The sequence below is a fragment of the Salvelinus alpinus genome, chromosome 5, assembly GCF_045679555.1.
Source record: "Salvelinus alpinus chromosome 5, SLU_Salpinus.1, whole genome shotgun sequence".
In the NCBI taxonomy this organism is placed as follows: domain Eukaryota; kingdom Metazoa; phylum Chordata; class Actinopteri; order Salmoniformes; family Salmonidae; genus Salvelinus; species Salvelinus alpinus.
Window position 1 is genome coordinate 70,607,502 of NC_092090.1, and position 22,993 is coordinate 70,630,494.

The 22,993-nt window shown below is 44.4% G+C and overlaps 1 protein-coding gene across 1 annotated transcript in view; it reads right to left on the minus strand.

Annotated features, from left to right (window-relative positions):
- LOC139576659 (serine incorporator 5-like) overlaps positions 1–17,215 on the minus strand; it is a 47,339-nt gene extending 30,124 nt beyond the window's left edge. The window contains exons 1-2 of the mRNA XM_071402982.1: positions 17,013–17,215; positions 3,919–4,086 (exon numbers count right to left, since the gene is read on the minus strand). Of these exons, the coding sequence (XP_071259083.1) occupies positions 3,919–4,086; positions 17,013–17,039 (195 nt within the window). The 5' untranslated portion in view covers positions 17,040–17,215. The remainder of the gene's footprint in view (positions 1–3,918; positions 4,087–17,012) is intronic.
- Between the last annotated feature and the right edge of the window lie 5,778 nt (positions 17,216–22,993).

Sequence of the window (22,993 nt, forward strand, 5' to 3'; positions counted from 1 at the left end):
GCTTTCTATTGTGGTGGAGCAGCCAGCGGAAAATACGCAGAGTAGGGGTTGGTAATGTTCTCTAGTTGCACCGTGATTGGCTCAGTGTTCTGTCACTCATGGGGACACTACGTCACCGCAAAATCTACGGGGAGTGCTCGAAAATTCAAGCCCATTGGGTGCTGCAATAGAGTTACGTTAGAACTGCCCATCCAAGAAGGCTCAAGGTCATTGGCCACAGATACAATTATGTCAAATCCCTTTATATCTATCATAGCTTTGATTGGACTGATCATGTCAACATCATACTTTCAAAATCTTAGCTAGCAGTCATCATCATGAATCAAATCGACAATCTACTGGCAAATCCTTTTCAATCCTTTTCATATGAAGAGAAATTATAGATAAAACGTATTGGTGCTCATCGGCCATTGGACATAAACATTACACAACAAGTTGGAAATCGCAAATTCAACAATGAGTGGTTTGGAAGGAATCAGTGGAAGGAATCAGGAATCAACTGCAAGCGTTGCAAAGCAATCACTAGCCTGCTATTCAGTGGAGTGGGTGTGTGGTCCAAGTCTGGGTTTAAGGGTTTCTTTTCTAAGTTTAAAAGGATAAACATTCACATGACATTCGTGGCAGGTAGCCTAGTGGTTAGAGCGTTGGACTAGTAACCGAAAGGTTGCAAGTTCGAATCCCTGAGCTGACAAGGTAAAAATCTGTCATTCTGCCCCTGAACAAGGCAGTTAATCCACTGCTCCTAGGCTGTCATTGAAAATAAGAATTTGTTCTTAACTGACATGCCTAGTTGAAAAAATAAACATTCACATTACTTCTGCCACATTCAAAACAACTGGAAACTCGGAACTGCGAAATCTCAGAGTTCAGGACAACTGGGGACTGGTTAGAAAACGGGCTCCGACTGGGAAAATACGTTTCGAACGGTCATCCAACTCGGAATTCTAAGTCGGGAACTCTAGAGCGCCGACCTGAAGATACCTGACGTCATGATTCAACCTTCCTTTTTTCAGAGTTCACAGTTGTCTTCAAAGCACCATAAATCCAGAGAATGTCAGACTTTGATGACAAAGTTTGAGGACAAAATTTGCACACAAGGACCGCCGCGCCACCTTCCTGTTCAAGTGAGCACATAACAAAATGGTCCAAAAATGTATTGTATGCTGCTGCATAAATGATGTAACCTGCCAGGACGATATGTATTCTGTAGCTAACAAGGTACTACTAAGTGTATGTTCTGTAGTAAGCTGTAAGTAGCCCATGTGCCTCACCCTAATAATTGTGTAGTGGCTTTGCTGACATGCAAGATGTTTGCCCCACCAAGATTTACATGCTAAAATCGCCAATGGTGTGTTTGTGTGTGCAAGTGTGTGTGTGTGTGTGCCCACTGCGCTGGTGTTAGCATTCATCATGTGTGTCTAAAGGCAGCCATTTTGTGCCTGAATGGGTCTTTTACTGAACATCTGTTTCATATGGAGCTACAAAGCAGGGGGTATGCTCTATACAGAGAGAGAGAGACATAGAGAGAGAGAGACATAGAGAGACCTAGAGAGAGGGACATAGAGAGAGAGAGACCTAGAAAGAAAGACATAGAGAGAGAGAGACCTAGAGAGAGAGACATAGAGAGAGAGACATAGAGAGACATATAGAGAGAGAGACCTAGAGAGAGAGACATAGAGAGACATATAGAGAGAGAGACCTAGAGAGAGAGACATAGAGAGACATATAGAGAGAGAGACCTAGAGAGAGAGACATAGAGAGACATATAGAGAGAGAGACCTAGAGAGAGAGACATAGAGAGACATATAGAGAGAGCGAGAGAGAGTCTTTGACAGCTCTATCAGTGGTAGAGTAGTCCCAATCAGTGCCATAGTAAAACAGTCTGATAAATAGATGTAGTCAACTTGGAAATACAATAGGGAGAGGAAAAGAGATCTCACTGACGCTCACTCTGCCCTACTATTGGTCTTATAATATGATAGCTATTATATAGCCAGTGTTGTATAGAGCCATGATCACACGAATTCCCTTCCATTTCAGATTACTCAAGCAAACAGCAAAATTAGCTTTAAAAAAACAATGAAACAACAGCTCACAAAACAGAGCCTGTCTGACCTAGTTAACCTAGTTAACCTAGTTAAGGCATATGTACAGATATGTAGTAATGTATGTATGTAAGTCTGTAATGTCCATGTTCATGTTTTTAAATGTTGGCGTCGGCTAATGGGGATCCCAATAAAATCGAATAGTTCATATGATAAACAGTCAGTGTTATTTACTCGAACTAAAGCTGGTTATAGTTTTCAGCCAAAACCATGTTGATCTTGTGTGTCACTGCTGTACTCTCTACAGACCATGTCAACAAGAGTGACACGCTCTCTTATTTACTCAGCTCTCTTATTTACTCAGGCCAAGTGACCAAGCCAGATGACACTTAGAAAAGTGTTGTAATAGTATTATGTTACAATGAGACATAATAACATCACCATCGGAGAGACAGAGAAAGATAACATCATTAGCTCATGAAGGGCTAGGCTCATTTTAGAGGGAATCTCATCCAGAAGGGAAACCCCCTACTACAGCTTCTGACCCAGCTCCAGCTCCTGACCCATCTCCAGTTCCTGACCCAGCTCCAGACCCTGACCCAGCTCCTGACCCATCTTCAGCTCCAGCTCCAGCTCCAGATCCTGACCCTACTACAGCTCCTGACCCAGCTCCCGCCAGCTCCTGACCCAGCTCCTGACCCAGCTCCAGCTCCCGACCCTACTACAGCTTCTGACCCAGCTCCAGCTCCTGACCCTACTACAGCTCCTGACCCAGCTCCTGACCCAGCTCCAGCTCCCGACCCTACTACAGCTTCTGACCCAGCTCCAGCTCCTGACCCTACTACAGCTCCTGACCCAGCTCCCGCCAGCTCCTGACCCAGCTCCTGACCCAGCTCCAGCTCCCGACCCTACTACAGCTCCTGACGCCAGCTCCAGCTCCTGACCCAGCTCCCGCCAGCTCCTGACCCATCCCCAGCACCGGTCCAAACCCACGAGACAATACTTTCACAATGGGTGGATCAAACAAACAAGTGTTTTCCATAATAGCAACTGGCTAAGAGTCCACAGAGTGGATCAGCCTGGAGCAGTAAAGCCATTTGTAAAGTGGCAGCTTTTCTCACAGCAAAGACAGAACACCATCATACTGAAGAAAGAGAAGCACACACACAGAAAACGCTGAATAGCACCGTGGCTTTCCCTCTTTCACTCAGCTCCCTCGTCCCTACCCTCCCTCTGTGAATAATAACCACCTCGCAGCCACACACCTGTGGCCTTGACCTGCCCATGTGCAGACTGGAGCCCTCTGTACTAACTGAGCTGGGGCCGACAAAGAATGAAGCATTAACTTGGTAGAGTACAGTCTGATAAATAGATGTAGCCTACAGTACATGGACATATATTTGGAATAACTGAGCTAGGGTGTAGTAACTGAACTGTGGGGTTGACTGTACATGCCACGTTCCTCTTGTAGTCTGGAGAGAACTGGCAGCAGGGCAGAGCACACTGAGGGAGGCTGTAGTTCAACTCTGTGTTAGCGTCCGTGGCAGCCTGCACTAAACTAGGCCATCCTAACTACCGTACAATTACACACACAGGAAATGACACACAGCAGCCTTTTCCATTGCTCCGCTCCACTCTTCCAGGGAAGGCTTTATTACAGGGTTTATGTGGAGTTTAGAGCTTCCAAAACTATTCTAGAGCTCTACTGGGTCTCTGTGTCTAAAACAACATCAAGGCCGGATACGAGACAGGACCAGACATTTAGGTGGCGTGAGCATGTTTCTTGTGTGTGTGCATGCACGTAGAGCAGAGTGTCTGTGTGTGTGTGTGCGTGCGGGTGTGACTGTCTACATGCGATCGTCCGCGTACTCACGTGGTCCCTCATCTCCTGCTCCACGGTGGGTGACATCATGACGACACAGATGACGGTGACGAGGAGGAAGAGGAGGGCGTACATGAAGCGTGTCGATGTGGACTGCTTGATTTTAGGACAGCATCCACAGCAACAGGAGCAGGCTGCCGAGCCACAGCAGCACGCCAGCTACACCAGGAGAGAAGAGGAGAGGCACTGATACAGTAGAATGTCATTATGCATGCTCAATAACATTATGGGGCGGTATCCCGGACACAGAGTATACCTAGTCCTGGATTAAAAAGCATTTTCAAAGGAGATTCTCCAGTGAGATAACTTTTTTATGTCCAGCACTAGGCTTCATCTGTGTCGGGGGAAACCATCCCTATAACAACGGAATCAGACCCAGTAACTGCTGCTTACAACTCAAGGAGGGGAAATGCACAGAGAGAGAGAGAGAGAGAGAGAGAGAGAGAGAGAGAGAGAGAGAGAGAGAGAGAGAGAGAGAGAGAGAGAGAGAGAGAGAGAGAGAGAGAGAGAGAGAGAGAGAGCTAGGGGAAGCCCTTGATGCAGCCAAGAGGTTGAGCCTGAGTCCCGGCTGGCAACAGGGTTTAGAGCAGCAGCAGCTTCAGCAGAACCCTGGCTGGTAGAGTACAGAGCACGACAGGGTTCCATACTGCAGTCGCATTTGTGACTGTTTGACTTGGCAGTGCGACACACATTTTTAATTGGTTCAAGGGTCCCAGTGAATTTTATTTTACCCGTTTTTTTTATTTTTTATACCTGATTTATTCAGCTGGTAATGTGCAATTAACCAAAATTAAACCAACTTTCTGAAAAGGCAACAAAGGCACAAGGATGCTCCTGTTTGTGTGTGTAAGGGATCCACATATAGGGAGGATTTGGCCCAGTCTATCATCCCTGTCAGCGTGCAGCTTGGGCCGGTGAAAGAATATATTGTAATAATGTCATTTTTAATCTAGGCTATATAATTGATTAAAAAACAGATGGATTCCAGAAGCTGTTTGCTTGCTATGTCGAGAGAGATGCCCCATATCTTTGCCAAACCCCCCTTCCCTTCTTCTTGATGCAACATTTTAAATTATACTCAAGACACATTATCTTCACACATATTTTAGAGGCTTTTCACTGACAGCAGCAACTCAATCAGCTAGACCTACTGTCACTAGCCAAACTGCAGGCTTCCCAAACACACTGGTGATTTGAAACAATCCACAGCAATTTTTTTTATGAAGCTAATGATCCTCTGTGGCGAAGTCATGCTCCCTGGTGAAGTATTGTGAATGATATTATTTAGATAGGAGTAATTATATAATTTTGATGAAACATCAATTTGCTTTAGGGCAATCGACCTTCCTAACGGTGCACTGTGCACCCGCCAACTTTCCTTTCCAATTCACAAGAGGCTGAATCCAGAGAGCTGTACAGGGGCGCAACTTTGGTGGGGGGGCATTGTTTTTGTTTTTTTATTATTATTATTTTACACTCCAAACAGCCTACCGGATCGCTTGGAGACGTCCCCATGGTCCTAAAGCACACCGTTGCATCGTTTTGATTCACATTCCAATTATAAAATGCAATTTCAGAATGTGGTGGGGGGGGGGGGGGCATGTCCCCCCCGTCCACAGTGAAAGTTGCGCCCCTGGATCTATATATAATGATGAGATCGTCATGTCTCCGCCCTAACAATGGCAGTCTTTGTCCTAAAGGCGGGAAGGCAGGCGACAAGATTAGGTCTGCAAATTGTTCCCATAGAAACACGTTGGGCTTACATTGGACAGATGTTGGGGAAAGTGAGCCCTCTCGCTTCGCCTCTTCCTCTCTGCTGAAACTATATCACAGGAGAAAGCATCCAAATGAGCGAAAACAGCGCCCAATGTATCTGATGCTGTCTGGCCAGAAATAGCATGACAAGCCATACTCTTTTGGTCCAGACAGCATCAGATACATGGTCTACACATACTGAGACAGACAGGCGCTGAGATTGATGCGTTTTTCTGTCGGGCGCACCTCTGTCAAATAAATGACCAATATTTTATTTGGAAAGGCAAGGAGGTACTGTAAGGCGGGCCAAGGCCCCTAAGGCCCGCCCATAATGCCAGGCCTGGTTGAATATTTGCAATGTGCAATTCAGTCATCATGGAATAGCCTACCTTGAAAATCAGACATTGCTACAGTAGATATCTCAGATAGGGTGGAGTGAGGCCTAAGAGGGTTTTATAAATAAGCATCAACCAGTAGGTCATTAGCACTGGAACAAAACACATCAGACCGTTACAAACACATGCGTTTTACTGCGTAGGGTTAGATAGACTGGCTTGTGTCCCTTTGGTATTACAAACAGATTATGCAACAGACAGAGGCATCTCAGATGGTAGGCTAGTTTACTCCCATATAACAGACTATGTCACAAACTCTGTAGGCCTCTGTAGGTCTAAATCCCGCCTGTTTAGCTATAAGAACGTATCATGTAAGAGAGACATGAGAGGAAAAGACAGGCATGGGATCAGAAAAGGATCTTGTGCACACTGTTTTTGTCCCCCAGTACTGAAGCTCAGTGCAAACCCACCCTAACTTCCTCACCACAGCTGTGTGTGTTCTGTAGGATTTATTGGAAATCTTTAGGCTAGAGAACGGAACAGCAAGAGGGTGGGGCTCTAACTAGAGGAATAAACGAGAGTATGTGAGTATGGTTTATAATTATCCAGCTCCCTCCTTCAGAAAAGAAGACAAGGCCTCTGCTTATGAGAGCTGTTAGACAGAACAGGCCCATCTCTGTGCGGTGATTGGTGGCTTCAGTTTCAACAGCGCGGGTTTGATGGGTAGGAGAATCAGCCCCCTCCTGTACACCCTATTCACCCATGACTGCATTGCCACGCACGTCTCCAACTCAATCTTCAAATTTGCCGACAATACAACAGTGGTATGTACGCCTGATTACCAACAGCGAAGAGAGCACTCGCGGAGTGGTGCCAGGAAAATAACCTCTCAAAAACGAACTTCTGCTAGTTAGTTTTTGCTACCATGTGGGTTTTAGCTTGCTTGAGCCTGCTAACTGAGGAGTGTTAATTCACGTCCATACACGTTTCATTTTAAAACATTTATCTTACAAAGGAGTTGTTTAATCTAACTGTTTAACTATTTATCTGTACATGGATTTTTTTATTTTTTTTTTACTCATTGCTTTCTAGTCTTTACAGGAAAATGCCACGGGCACTATCTGATGTGTGTGGAAATTTCACTGCAGCTAATGTAGAAGGAAAAGCTGTGTACATTTGCAAATACTGTGCCAGATCATTTGTGAAGAATGCAAACAAAGTTGCAGAATCATCTGGCCAAGTGCATAAAGTTCCCTCTGCGCTCACAACAAGCAACCTCTGACAAAAGTTCCTTTACTTCTATTCAAGGTGAAAATGATGAATCAGACACCTTATCGATAGCAACAGCTCATGGTCCTCCTGGAATCTGAAGTTCTTTTGACTCAATGGAGGAACGTAGTAAGAGAAATGCTGATGAATGTCTTGCTCGAGCTGTATATGCAACTGGTTCACCTCTGATGCTCACAGGCAATGTGTATTGGAAGAGATTTCTGAATGTTCTTCACCCAGCATACACCCCTCCAAGCAGACATGCTTTATCTACTCATTTGCTGGATACAGAGTCCAACAGAATTCAAGTGAATGGCAAGCAAATCATAGCGAAAGCAGACTGTATTGCAATCATCTCTGATGGGTGGTCGAATGTTCGTGGGCAAGGAATGATTAACTACATCATCTCCACCCCTCAACCAGTATTCTACAAGAGCACAGACACAAGGGACAACAGACACACCGGTCTCTACATTGCAGATGAGCTGAAGGCAGTCATCAATGACCTTGGCCCACAGAAGGTTTTTGCACTGGTGACAGACAATGCTGTGAACATGAAGGCTGCTTGGTCTAAAGTGGAAGAGTCCTACCCTCACATCACACCCATTGGCTGTGCTGCTCATGCATTGAATCTGCTCTTCAAGGACATCATGGCACTGAAAACAATGGATACACTCTACAAGAGAGCCAAAGAAATGTTTAGGTATGTGAAGGGTCATCAAGTTATAGCAGCAACCTACCTCACCAAGCAAAGTGAGAAGAATAAGAGCACCACATTGAATCTGCCCAGCAACACCCATTGAGGTGGTGTTGTCATCATTATTTGACAGTCTCCTGGAGGGGAAAGAGTCTCTCCAAGAAATGGCCATATCACAGTCTGCCGATATGAACAGCCCCGTCAAGAGGATCCTCCTGGATGATGTATTTTGGGAGAGAGTGGTAAGCAGCCTGAAACTCCTGAAACCTATAGCAGTAGCCATTGCACTGATTGAGGGAGACAATGCCATTCTGTCTGATGTTCAGACTCTGCTTGCAGATGTAAGAGAATAAATCCATACTGCCCTGCCCACTTCACTGTTTCTCCAAGCAGAGTAAACTGCAATTCTGAAATACATCAAAAAGCGTTAAGACTTCTGCCTGAAGCCCATACACACCGCAGCGTACATGTTGGACCCCAAGCATGCTGGCAAGAGCATCCTGTCTGGTGCAGAGATCAACAAGGCCTAAGGTGTCATCACTACCGTGTCTCGCCACCTTGGCCTGGATGAGGGCAAGGTTCTTGGCAGTCTGGCGAAGTACACTTCCAAGCAAAGGCTTTGGGATGGAGATGCAATATGGCAGTCATCCCAACATATCTCATCAGCCACCTGGTGGAAGGGACTTTGTGGATCTGAGGCTCTTTCCCCTGTTGCCTCCATCCTCCTCCAAATCCCACCAACATCAGATGCCTCAGAGCGCGACTGGTCCTTGTTTGGGAAAACACACACCAAAGCACGCAACAGGTTGACCAATACAAGGGTTGAAAAATTGGTGGCAATCCGGGCAAATTTTAGGCTTTTTGAGTCTGACAACAGGCCATCCTCAACAGGGTTGGAAAGTGACAGTGAAGATGAGGCCTCAGAGTCTGATGTTCAAGAGGTGGACATTGAGGAGGTCCAGGGAGAAGACATGGAAGCCTGAGAGGAAGACAACCAAAGCTTTAGTTTCTAGACTATCATTTTACAGATGTATGTTGAAAACGTTTTTGGGAGATGCGATGGATCATTGGAGATCATTCAATATTCCCTTTCTTTTGTTGTTCAGTGAAATCACCCCATGTGAAGAATCAACTCATTTAATTAAAGTTCAATTCGTAACTAAATTATTATTTTTATTTTTCTATTGGAAGAATTTAATCATTTGCAATTATGTCTACTTATGATAAGGTAAAAGGTTTATATTTGTCTCCATATGATATGGTAAATATATCCAATGCAAAAAATATCTACATTTAGATAGTAGTAATATTAATTTGCATATATTTCTGTTAATTCCCACGGAAAGTTTCCACCTGTGAATATTCCCCAAAATGTGCAACCCTAACAGTCAATGGTCACTTTAAAGTTGACATACTGTTGACCCACTTTATATGTACAGTATTGTGTAGCTCACTCTAATATATCTACTGCTGTACATATCATTCCTAGTATATCTTATGCAAATTCATCCGGTGTAGATACGTAAAGATTGCATTTGGATTACTGTTACTGTGCTATTTGGACTGTTAATTGGATTCGTTCTTTCTTGTTGTTCTTTCTATTTTTTAATGGATTATGTATGTACCTGTTTGACATTGTACTGCATTGTTAGCAGCAAGTAACACAAGCATTTCGCTGCACCCGCTATAACATCTGCTAAACTGTGTACGTGACCAAATTCTTTCAGCGCTGCCAGTGTATGGGGTATTACGGGAAGTGTCAACGAGTGGGGGCTCGAGGTAGTGTGCAGGATATGGGGTAGAGGTAGGGAGTTGATTTTGGGCGTATATCCTCTACTAAACTACACAGGACTAAATGGGATTATTTCCTCTCTTTGAGAATAATTAATTAGGCAACACAGACTCAAGAAGCGGAGTAGAAAAAGGGTTGAGTGTGTATTTAGCCGTTTAGCTAATCTAATAGAGCCAGTGTATGGGTGCGCTCTAACACTAACACAGTGGGACGAACACACAATGAGGGGGCTAGAGGAGCTAAGTGGGGCTGACTGAATAGCTAGCTACCGTACCGAGGCATTCCACAGCACACAGAGACAATGGCGATGCCATGACAACCAACTCTGACCCTACCCTCCCTCAGGTGGTCTGCCTGCGTGTTTGGAAGCCCCTGTTCAGACAATATTAGCACCCAGCCTGCCAAACTATTACCCCTCAATCTGTAGCCATCGAGCCCTCATCCCAACCACACCACCCTCATACCCCCCTCCACACACTCACACACTACACCCACAAAGGGTTACATGGCAAGGCTACCAGTTCTACAATTAGCTTCTACAAAAAGCCTACACAACCACCCTCCCCTTCCACGGACTCCACACCAACCCCCACTGTGACACAACCATCGCTGGACCCTAGGGACAATGACAACTCTCTCTCTCCCTCTAAATCTTTCTGGTATACTCTCCCTCCCTCCCATCCTTCAGCTGTCCCAGGGGTTAGGGGTGGAAGGGGATAGCCCCTTCCCTGAAAGGGTCGGTAAACTAGAGACCCTGCCCTGTTGTTCTCACACACAGATGCACACAGACCCACACACGCATGAATACACACGTCCACGCACAAACCCACACACACCTTCTGAACACAACAGTTACATGTAAAGTCATGCTAGGGTTACATCAAGCCAGCCAGCACCCCCACCCTCAAACTACTTCCCATGGCTAAGACCCTCTCCCTCCCTCGCTTTGTGTCTGCAGACAGAACGAGAGAGGATGTGACCACATACAGAAACCCAGGAAGACAAAGACAGAAGGCTGATGCACACACACACAAACACACGCCTGCCTACACACACACACACACACACACACACACACACACACACACACACACACACACACACACACACACACACACACACACACACACACACACACACACACACACACACACACACACACACACACACACACACCAACAGAGTTAGGAGCCAGGGCTAGGGGTAGTATAGAGTAGAGTTGACCTGTGCCGCTTTCTCCCCTGACTGACAGCAGCTCTATTTTCTCTATAGCTAGGCAGCTGCATGCACAGTGGAGAAATGTATCACTGAACTGTTTCCTATACACTGACACAGACACACAAACACACACACAGGTTTACCAACTCCTTAACGGGGTAAATACAGCCCCTGGTTACGCTAAACAAAGACAGGCGTATAAAGGAAGAGAGAAAGAGAGAGAAAGAGAGAGAGAAAGGGACAAAGGGAATGTTGAGCAACCCAAGAGGCATCCATGACAGAAACAAACTGAAGAAAAGAGACCCACAGAGGCACAGGCGGACAGACAGACAGTACACAGAGGAAGAATGTGGTCCAGTCATAACACACTGCTACACAGCCATATTTACCTTTACCTCCGACACGACCGCACAGATAAAGCATCTTGCTAATAACTGTGTTATAGACAATGGAATACCTCTAGTGACATGTCAAACTTCAATGTGTAGCAGCTTTTTTCATCTGAGATGGATATCAATTATCAAACACATGTATGCCTATGCATTACGCAACCATGCAGTCTCTTGTCAAGTGCTGGCCGAGTCAGCGGGTTATAGGGATGTAATGATTCACAGATATGCAAGGGAAGGTTGCACGATATATTTCCACAAATCGAACAACTTAGGTTGATGATATTCCATTTAAACTGTATTTATGCAAAAGTTGATAATAAAAAAAAGTATACACTTCATTTATCAAAAAACGAATAAAGCAGCAATACATTTGGGCTTTGACGTCAAGAGAAGAACTGGTGGTGGTGGCCGTGCACTGTTTGGATCTAAATGCGAGAAGCTGAATGGGAAGAAAGTCCTACCGCTTCGGGCAGACTGGGTCAGGGAGCTTCAGTCATATGCAGGCCTCACTTTTACAATTACCACGGCTACCAACAGTGAAGAGTGGATTCAACATGAAGCACAGGCCAATTTTCTTTTTACATATTTGACCTCTTCCTGATCTTGCACATCTGCGCGGCATCTTCAGCATTCAAATACTAAAATGGTTTGTGTGATATTATGCTTTATTCGCTGAGTGACAAACTATGTAACTTGCTAGGTTATTGATATCTATGCGCTGTTGAAAATGGTGTTTAACGGGGGAAAAAGTAAGCTACCGGAGACAACTCTCCTCTGGGTACACCTGCTGAACGGGGCTTACAATAGATTTGATTTAGATTGTTCAGGTTCACCATCAGCAATAGTTTTGGTCGTTTTGCTTTAAACAATCAGTGTGCTGTATATGGTCACTTTTAGCGAGGCTTACTGGATGGCAGAAGCGAGAGGAGAAGACCATTCGATTTTGAGATGGGGGTGAAATCCAAAATTGTTCTATATACCTTGGCGATAAATATTGATAAATTACTAGCTCAAATACTTAATCTGCAAAAATGACAAGTTAATTAGTGGGTGATGGTGATTTCAGAACCAAAGTGGGGCGACAAAAAAAATCTGCTAGATTGCCCCCCCCCCCCCCCCCCTAATCTGATAGTGGGGTGGTAGATGCCTAGTCTCCCTTATGGCTCAGCTCAGGTGCCTACATCTCTCTTTCTCCCTCTCTCTCTTTCTCATCCATTACCATCAAGCAGACGGGCATTTCACTGGGTTTCATCATACTACCCTCTCTACATGCGGACCCTCAGCACATCCGGGTACATGCTAAATAAACATCCAAACATAAACACACACTAAACTAGAGCAGAGCAACTAGCTCCAGACATAGTCCTACTCCCAACCACAACTCTACGCTCTCATCGTAGCCAAAGCCAGACTCTAGTCTTCTAATGGCTACACCTGGTACAGGCCAAGCCAATCAAAGACCACAGTAGCCTGGGTTTTGATCGAGGCCTCAGCTCAAGTCTCCCCTCCTCCTACTGTATTCGTCTGTGCTCACAGACAGAGGGGTTATGAAAGGACACCTCATCATAATCACTATACGTGTTGTTTCCAAAACATGAAGACAGTCTATGAGACTGACTATGCATATCCACACTATGGCTTTGTTTACTTAGCCACGTTGGTTCAGAAGGAAACCTTCTGTCACTGATCCAGGGTCAGATCTCCTTGCCCAAGGCCTGACCTCTACTATTATGGGCTAAACTACCCAGCAGGCCTGGGATCCGTGTCTGAATGCAGAGTGGGGCCGTGTGGCAGGCCCGAAGTGACAGATGTTGTGACAGATGACTGGATGTTTATGTTAGTCAACTGCAGGTGTGTGTGTCTGACAGACTAGTACTGCAGGGCAGGTGTATGCCGAGTCAGTGTGTGACTACAGTGTGTCCCTACCTCTCACTGCTGTGTTTGTCACCATAACGTTATGTTTCCAACGTAGGTCAGAGTTACTGCTGCACCTATCAGAGACACCTCCCTGGTCCAGACTCTCCTGTCCCAGACTACTTCTCTCCGCGTCCATCTACACCACCGTTTCTGTCCCTATTCTGTCAAGCTCTGACCCGTTTCTCTGCAATACTAATCTAATCCAAACAGCCAGCCCCCCCACATTCAACCAAGGAGGAAATGAACAGACCACCCGCAGCCCACACACACACACACACAAGTAAGACAGACACACAAACGTATACACACACAGTCAAAACAAACACAAATACACACACACGTTGACAGGGACAAAGCTAATAGGGGTCTGTGACCGGATTAGCATATGGCCTGTACAGCAGGACAATTTTGACTAAAGTGTTTGTGCTTAATTTCCTGCAAATCTCGGCCACACACACACCACCCCTCATTTCCTTTGTTTCCTTTCTTCATTGAATGGGCTGAAGGGATGGCCCTGACTGCACTGGATAAGGGATGTGTCCCTGTAATTAAATTCATCTGGAGGAGAAACTATTCCGTGTGGTTAGACTAGCAGGCAGTTAGGACCAGCCCTGGCCCCTGATCCACTCCTCCTTAATGGAACAATGCCAAGAACTAGGTCTATACCATGGGACATAGAAGTTTTCTGTATCCCTGCTTGGATGATATATTTTCCTCAAATATCTCAACATGAAGTCATGTTTAACTATGTGTTAGTGGACTTTTGATTGGTTGGTTTGACACTAGAAACCTATGAGTAAACTACCCCGTAGTCTTTTCAGCCATAGAAGCTCTGCTCGTCACCTAATGGCTTGGCCATATCATCCCCAAGTAGCCGTCTCTAGACTTGACAGTTCATGCAGCTTTTGTATTCTGATCATGGAGTCCTGATCACGTCATGCGTCTACACCTAGGATAATCAAATCAAACTTTATTTGCCACATGCGCCGAAAACAACAAGTGTAGACTTTACCGTGAAATGCTTAGGTACAAGCCCTTAACCAAGGGTATCGTGTCTAGACTTGACAGCTCATGCAGCTTTTGTATTCTGATCATGGAGTGTCCGGATTCCCTTTTCCCGCACTTTATTTAAATGCCAGTATGCGAGTATAAATCTGATATTAACACAACAACAACTTGATGGCAGTAGCCAACTGCTGTAGCTAACTAGCCAGCTAGCCTCTGTAACTAGCCAACTAAAGGGATTGCAAAAAGGTTAGCATAACTCTAGCCAAAAAAAAAAAAAATCCTAATAAGCTAGCTGGCTAGCATTTATGAAGCCAGCAAACATGTTCCTCACAGGCTAGGAACGCATTTCCTCCAATGTTTAATGAAAAAAGGTGCCTCTCGCTCCCAAAACACATATTTTATGTCGACTTGTTGGCGAAGTGAGGATGACGTCCCCCACTGTATGTGCTTTCAGTAGCCTGATTGCGTCCAGACTGAGGAGAAATCCGCACACAATGCATCCCTGACCACCTCCTGAAGGGGTCAGCCAGATCTGAACACAATTCAATTTTCTATTTCAATTTAAGGGGCTTTATTGGCATGGGAAACATATGTTTACATTGCCAAAGAAAGTGAAATAGATCATAATCAAAAGTGAAATAAGCAATAGAAAATAAACAGTAAACATTACACTTACGAAAGTTCCTAAGGAATAAAGCCATTTAAAATGTCATATTATGTCAATATACAGTGTTGTAATGATGTGCAAATAGTTACAGTACAAAAGGGAAAAAAAATAAACATAAATATATTGTTGTATTTACAATGGTGTTTGTACTTCACTGGTTGACCTTCTCTTGTGGCAACAGGTCAAAAATATTGCTGCTGTGATTGCACACTGTGGTATTTCACCAAATAGATATGGGAGTTTATCAAAATTGGATTTGTTTCAAATTCTTTGTGGGTCTGTGTAATCTGAGGGAACTATGTGTCTCTAATATGGTCATACATTTGGCAGGAGGTTAGGAAGTGCAGCTCAGTTTCCATCTCATTTTGTGGGCAGTGTGCACATAGCCTGTCTTCTTTTGCATGCCAGGTCTGCCTTTGGCGGCCTTTCTCAATAGCAAGGCTATGCTCACTGAGTCTGTACATAGTCAACGATTTCCTTAATTTTGGGTCAGTCACAGTGGTCAGGTATTCTGCCACTGTGTACTCTCTGTTTAGGGCCAAATAGCATTCTAGTTTGCTCAGTTGTTTTGTAAATTCTTTCCAATGTGTCAAGTAATTCTCTTTTTGCTTTCTCATTATTTGGTTGGGTCTAAGTGTTGCTGTCCTGGGGCTGGATCTGTTTGTTTTTTAACAGAGCCCCAAGACCAGCTTGCTTATGGGGCTCTTCTCCAGGTTAATTTCTCTGTATGTAATGGCTTTGTTATGGAAGGTTTGGGAATCGCTTCCTTTTAGCTGGTTGTAGAATTTAAACGTCTCTTTTCAGAATTTTCAGAATTAGCGGGTATCGGCCTAATTCTGCTCTGCATGCATTACTTGGTGTTTTACATTGTACAAAGGATATTTTTGCAGAATTCTGCATCCAGTCTCAATTTGGTGTTTGTCCCATTTTGTGAATTCTTGTATTGTGAGCGGACCCCAGACCTCACAACCATAAAGGGCAATGGGTTCTATAACTGATTCAAGTATTTTAAGATCCTAAATGGAATGTCGAATTTTATTCTGATAGCAGAAGTTGCATGTATGTGTCAAGTGTAGACACAATTCTTGAGACATCTCTACCCTATATCCCAACCCTAACTTTAACTCATATGGTGGTTAAGGTAAGGGTTACATTTAGGGTTAAGGTTAGGTACGGGTTATGGTTAAGGTTAGGGGTTAAGGTTAGGATTTGGGGTAGGGACGTCCCAAGGGTCATGTCTACACTTGACACTTAGACGCGACTTCTGCTATCAGAATACGAAGATCGCATTGTATATTGGATTAAACTCAGTACTGCTAGTCAAGCGGACACATATCGTTAAACTGGGAAAGAAGAGACAAGATCTGCCAAAACCATCAGAACCACACAGCATTACGTCACTGGAAAACTGTGAGATCAATTCAAAAAACGAATTGGACCAACCTGAACACAAAGGCTAGACTATGTTTGTAGAGGTAGCCTGAGCGGCAAATTTAGGCACTGAACCCAAAATTGTGTCACCGGATGATAAACTGTGCAACGATATTATAGTACATTGTTTACAGTCGAACTGACATTGCTAACACCAGCAACATTTTACACAAATGTTTACACAAATGTTACAGACTCGCTTCTGATACAAATCACAACAGCTTTGTAGATGCATTGTGCGCTAACGTTACTTTTTTGGAAGCTGTCTGGCTAGATTATCTTCGATGATCATCAGCAAGGAATAGCTAGCTACATTAGCTTATAGCCAACCATTGGAAGACACATACACACACACACACATACACGTTTAATAAAATACAGAAATTAATTTCAACCTTCAATACACATTGAAATTAAGAATAAAACAAAAACCACTACATGTCGACACTGTCCATCAAATGTAAACTACACATTATGCTGGAGTTTAAATGATTAGCAAAACAGGGATAGCTAGCTATAACATTAGCTGGTGCCGGAGATTTTTACATAAACGTGCCAACTAATATTCCGACATCAGTGAACACACTTGCTTATTATTACTCACCTGCCCTATACAGCGCGGGGTACACATCTTGTTACGGTGGTCAAAAATACCCTTTCAAAATGTAGCCCACTTTTCCAGTTCCGGACGTTCTCTTGTAGAAATCTACTTTAAAAGACCGTGGGGACAGTACGTGTGTCCCAGTCTTCCCCGTCTCTCTCTTTCTCTCCCCCTCTCTCCTCCCACTGTTTTTACCGTGATGGCGTTACTTGCTACAGGCAGCTGCTGAACCACTCATTGCACAGACAAAAGCCACTATTTAACCTTTGAGTCACTAGAGCGTGACTCAAAGCAGGTAAGATGTAGATACTGTGTAATAAATCACTATGAAGCGTTATAAACAGTTAGTACGACAAAGAAGATACTGTGACAATGACACATTTCATTTATAATATTAATCGTCTTTTCTTATTTTATTTATTTCTCACTTCCGTTTTAGTCACATTGTTCTAGGTTCATATAGATTCCGTTCGTGATAGTTGGTCAATAAACTGTTATTTTAGGGATTAGAAATGTCCTACAGTCACAGTGAAATCCTTTTGTAAAAACAGTGTGTGTGTGTGTGCGCGCGCGCGCGCGTCTGTTATTAATGTGTCTGTCACATTTGTGTGTTTTTGTTACAAAAGTGTTACTGATTCTGGCGTTGGCTTTTCATAATGTTCCATAGTGAGACTATCACTGTAGTCACCATAGTGACAGACAACGAAATCTCAGTTCTCAGCTTCAACAACTTGTCTATTAGCCGGAACCTGGGTGATGACACTGACGTCATCTTCTCAGACTTTTCTCTTTTCTCTCTTTCATTTCCACAGAGAAACGCAAACAAGATACAGGGAGGAATGTTTAGAGAGGGGCTGTTTTTTTCACTCAGTGTCGGTGTGTTTGTCTATGTGTTTGTGTGGACTAAAATGACCTTCACATGGATACAGAATGGCATATCTGAGCCCACTCACACACGTAACCTTTTCCTACTCTGTCCTTGTGAGTAATATGGGACAGGGAAGCCTGGGCGTTTATTTAATTTAACATAATATTCATATTTATTTTCATATCATGTGATGCCGAGAACCAATATCATGTGATATTGAAGTCAAAGTCAGATAAGGGAGCAGGTATTTGATGTTGAGTCAAACGTGCATTCTCTTTCTGTCTCGCATTCTCTCACAGAATGAGCAATGTGGGGCTTAACAATGGCGCTCATAACTATTCTTGGAGTGATTCTGCTATCACAGTGTGAGCTGATAACTGGCCTCCTGTGTACAACTGCTGTGTGTGTCATCTGACGCCGCCGTCACACACACCATCCATTCACACACACACACTGGACCCTGTCATTTCTCCAGGCTCGGCCGCCACACACGGCCATTGTGTCCCTGCTCTGCTGTTCCAGTGCTGTATTGTATTGTGGGGCATCATCGCCCTCACCTCAACCCTGAGCCCCATGATCCAAATGGTTCTCTGTCTGTCTGGACCAAACCTGTCTGGACTGAGTCCTGCTCCAATACTCCAATAAGATGTCCTTCCTTCCTTTTCATTGAGATAACAATCACTGATCCAACAGCATTTGATGGGTGAAAGGCAATAAGGGCCTCACTACAGTACAGGTGTAGAGGATGGCAGCTTTTGACATGCTCTGTTCTGACACAACTGGACAGGGGACAGCTAAAAGGTAGTCTCCTCTCTCAACCTTTATGCAATCTAAGTGTCACATGATCCGTCACATGATCTCAGTATATATACAGCTGTTCTGAAAGGCCCCAGAGTCTGCAACACCACTAAGCAAGGGGCACCAACAAGCAAGCGGCACTATGAAGACCAAGGAGCTCTCCAAACAGGTCAGGGACAAAGTTGTGGAGTACAATTCAGGTTTGTGTTATAAAAAAATATCAGAAACTTTGATTATCCCATGGTGCACCATTAAATACATTATTAAAAAATGGAAAGAATATGGCACCACAACAAACCTGCCAAGAGTGGGCCACCCACCAAAACTCACAGACCAGGCAAAGAGGGCATTAATCAGAGAGGTAACAAAGAGACCAAAGATAACCCTGAAGGAGCTGCAAAGTTCCACAGCGAAGGTTGGAGTATCTGTCCATAGGACCACTTTAAGCCATACACTCCACAGAGCTGGGTTTTTACGGAAGAGTGGCCAGGAAAAAAAAAGCAAACGTGTTTGGTGTTCGCCAAAAGGCATGTGGGAGACTCCCCAAACATATGGAAAAGGGTACTCTGATCAGATGAGACTAAAATGTAGCTTTTTGGCCATCAAGGAAAACGCTATGTCTGACGAAAACATAACACCTCTCATCACCCCGAGAACACCATCCCCACAGTGAAGCATGGTGGTGGCAGCATCATGCTGTGGGGATGTTGTTCATCGGCAGGGACTATGAAACTGGTCAGAATTGAAGGAATGATGGTGGTAAAAAGGGAAATTCTTGAGGGAAACCTGTTTCAGTCTTCCAGAGATTTGAGATTGGGACGGAGGTTCATCTTCCAGCAGGACAATGACCCTAAGCATACTGCTAAAGCAACACTCAAGCGGTTTAAGGGGAAACATTTAAATGTCTTTGAATGGCATAGTTAAAGCCCAGAACTCAATCCAATTGAGAATCTGTGGTATGACTTAAAGATTGTTGTATACCAGCGGAACCCATCCAACTTGAAGGAGATGGAGCAGTTTTGCCTTGAAGAATGGGCAAAGATCCCAGTGGCTAGATGTGCCAAGCTTATAGAGACATACCCCAAGAGACTTGCAGCTGTAATGCATTTTAATTAACAGGTGTGCCTTTGTTAAAAGTACATTTGTGGAATTTCTTTCCTTAATGCGTTTGAGTCAATCAATTGTGTTTTGACATGGTAGGGGTGGCATACAGAAGATAGCCCTATTTGGTAAAAGACCAAGTCCATACTATGGCAAGAACAGCTCAAATAAGGAAAGAGAAATGACAGTCCATCATAACTTTAAGACATGAAGGTCAGTCAATACGGAACATTTCAAGGACTTTCTTCAAGTGCAGTTGCGAAAACCATCAAGTGCTATGATGAAACTGGCTCTCATGAGGACCGCCAAAGGAAAGGAAGACCCAGAGTTAACTCTGCTGCAGAGGATAAGTTCATTAGAGTTACCAGCCTCAGAAATTGCAGCCCAAATAAATGCTTCACAGAGTTCAAGTAACAGACACATCTCAACATCAACTGTTCAGAGAAGACTACGTGAATCAGGCATTCATGGTTGAATTGCTTCAAAGAAACCAATACTAACACCAATAATAAGAAGAGACTTGCTTGGGCCAAGAAACACAAGCAATGGACATTAGACTGGTGGAAATCTGTCCTTTGGTCTGATGAGTCGAAATTTGAGATTTTTGGTTCCAACCGCTGTGTCTTTGTGAGACGCAGAGTAGGCGAATGGATGATCTCCGCATGTGTGGTTCCCACCGTGAAGCATGGAGAATGAGGTGTGATGGTGTGGGGGTGTTTTGCTGTTTTTTTATTTTTTACATTTAACCTTTATTTAACTAGGCAAGTCAGTTAAGAACAAAGTCTTATTTACAATAATGGCCTACCGGGGAACAGTGGGTTAACTGCCTTGTTCAGGGGCAGAACGACAGATTTATACCTTGGGATTCGATCCAGCAACGCTTTAACCACTAGGCTACCTCCGCTCCGCTGGTGACACTGTCAGTGATTTATTTAAAAATCAAGGCAAACTTAACCAGCATGGCTACCACAGCATTCTGCAGCGATACACCATCCCATCCGGTTTGTGCTTAGTGGGACTGTCATTTGTTTTTCAACTGGACAATGACCCAAAACACACCTCCAGGCTGTGTAAGGGCTATTTAACCAATGAGAGTGGTGGAGTGCTGCATCAGATGACTTGGCCTCCACAATAACCCAATCTTAACCTAATTGAGATTGTTTGGGATGAGATGGACCGCAGAGTTAAGGAAAAGGTGCCAACAATTGCTCAGCATATGTGGGAACTCCTTCAAGACTGTTGGAAAATTATTCCAAGTGAAACTGGTTGAGAGAACACCAAGAGGGTGCAAAGCTGTTATCAAGCTATTTCATAGTTTTGATGTCTTCACTAGTATTCTAAAATGTAGAAAATAGTACAATTAAAGAAAAACCCTTGAATTAATAAGCATGTCCAAACTTTTGACTGGTACTGTAAGTATTGTAGTTATATCGTATTGTGAGGTCCGTGGAATTTCCCAGCCCTAGGGAACAGGAGAAAATTTTAGACTGTTGACATACAGCACTGCTGGTGGCACACTGGTGTCAGACTGGAGCTGAACTGTGCCACCGTCTGCCCTGGAGGCATTACATCTCCTTGTCGCACACATTCTCTCTCCCACACACACAATGGGCAAATTTGTTTTGCATGGCTCGGTGCCCCAAGGTGGGCAGGGCTTGCTCATTTCATGCCATTCTATTGGTCCTAAAGTGAAATCTCTATCCACCCGCGGAACCGGGCTATGCAAAATGAACTTGCACACTCAAAATCTAATCAAACCCTGTCGACGGTATCCATTTTTCTGTCCACACACACACATTTCTTTGCGAGATTCTCCTTCTGGTTGGGTTTTCATTGCAGACTAAACTGTGTATTTTTAGTTTTCCATTATATACACACACTACATGACCTGCTCATCAAACACCTCATTCCAAAATCATGTGCATTAATATGGAGTTGGTCCCCCTTTGCTGCTATAACAGCCTCCACTCTTCTGGAAAGGCTTTTCACTAGATGTTGGAACATTGCTGCAGGGACTTACTTCCATTCAGCCACAAGAGCATTAGTGAGGTCGGGCACTGATGTTGGGCGTTCAGGCCTGGCTCGCAGTCAGCGTTCCAATTCTTCCCAAAGGTGTTCGATTGGGTTGAGGTCAGGGCTCTGTGCAGCCCAGTTAAGTTCTTCCACTTATACCTTGCTTTATGTATATACCTTGCTTTGTGCACAGCGGCATTGTCATGCTGAAACAGGAAAGGGCCTTCCCCAAACTGTTGCCACAAAGTTAGAAGCACAGAATTGTCTAGAATGTCATTGTAGGCTGAAGTGTTAAGATTTCCCTTCCCTGGAACTAAGGAGCCCGAACCATGAAAAACAGCCCCAGACCATTATTCCTCTTCCACCAAACTTTACAGTTGGCATTATGGTAGTGTTCTCCTGGCATCCGCAAAACCCAGATTAGTCTGTCGGACTGCCAGATGGTGAAGCGTGACTTACCACTCCAGAGAACGTGGTTCCACTGCGCCAGAGTCCAATGGCGGCGCGCTTTACACCGTCCCAGCCGACGCTTGGCATTGCGCATGGTGATCTTAGGCTTGTATGCGGCTGCCTGGCCATGGAAACCTATTTCATGAAGCTCCTGACGATCAGGTCTTGTGCTGACATTGCTTCCAGAGGCAGTTTGAAACTCGGTAGTGAGTGTTACAACCAAGGACAGATGACTTTCACGCGCTTCAGCAATCGGCGGTCCCATTCTGTTAGCTTGTGTGGCCTACCACTTCACAGCCGAGCTGTTGTTGCTCCTAGGCGTTTCCACTTCACAATAACAGCACTTACAGTTGACCAGGGCAGAAATGTGACGAGCTGACTTGTTGGAAAGGTGGCATCCTGACGTTGCCAAGTTGAAAGTCACTGAGCTCTTCAGTAAGGCCATTCTACTGCCAATGTTTGTCTGTGCGCAAAATTTTATACACCCGTCACAGGTTTGGCTGAAATAGCCAAATCCACTCATTTGGAGGGCTGTCCACATACAGTGTTATATACTTGTGTTTCTTTGCTTTCCTCACCTCTCGCACATACAGCAAGAAAAGGTTTATTCTTTATACATTTATCAGGTTTCAGAGTCACTGTTTATGTAGTGGGTGGATGGAAGTGTAATCATTCAGAGCAGTAAGGGCACCTCCATGTGGGGTGAATGCCAACACAAACCAGAGAGTGGGACAGGTTTTATATTCCACACAAA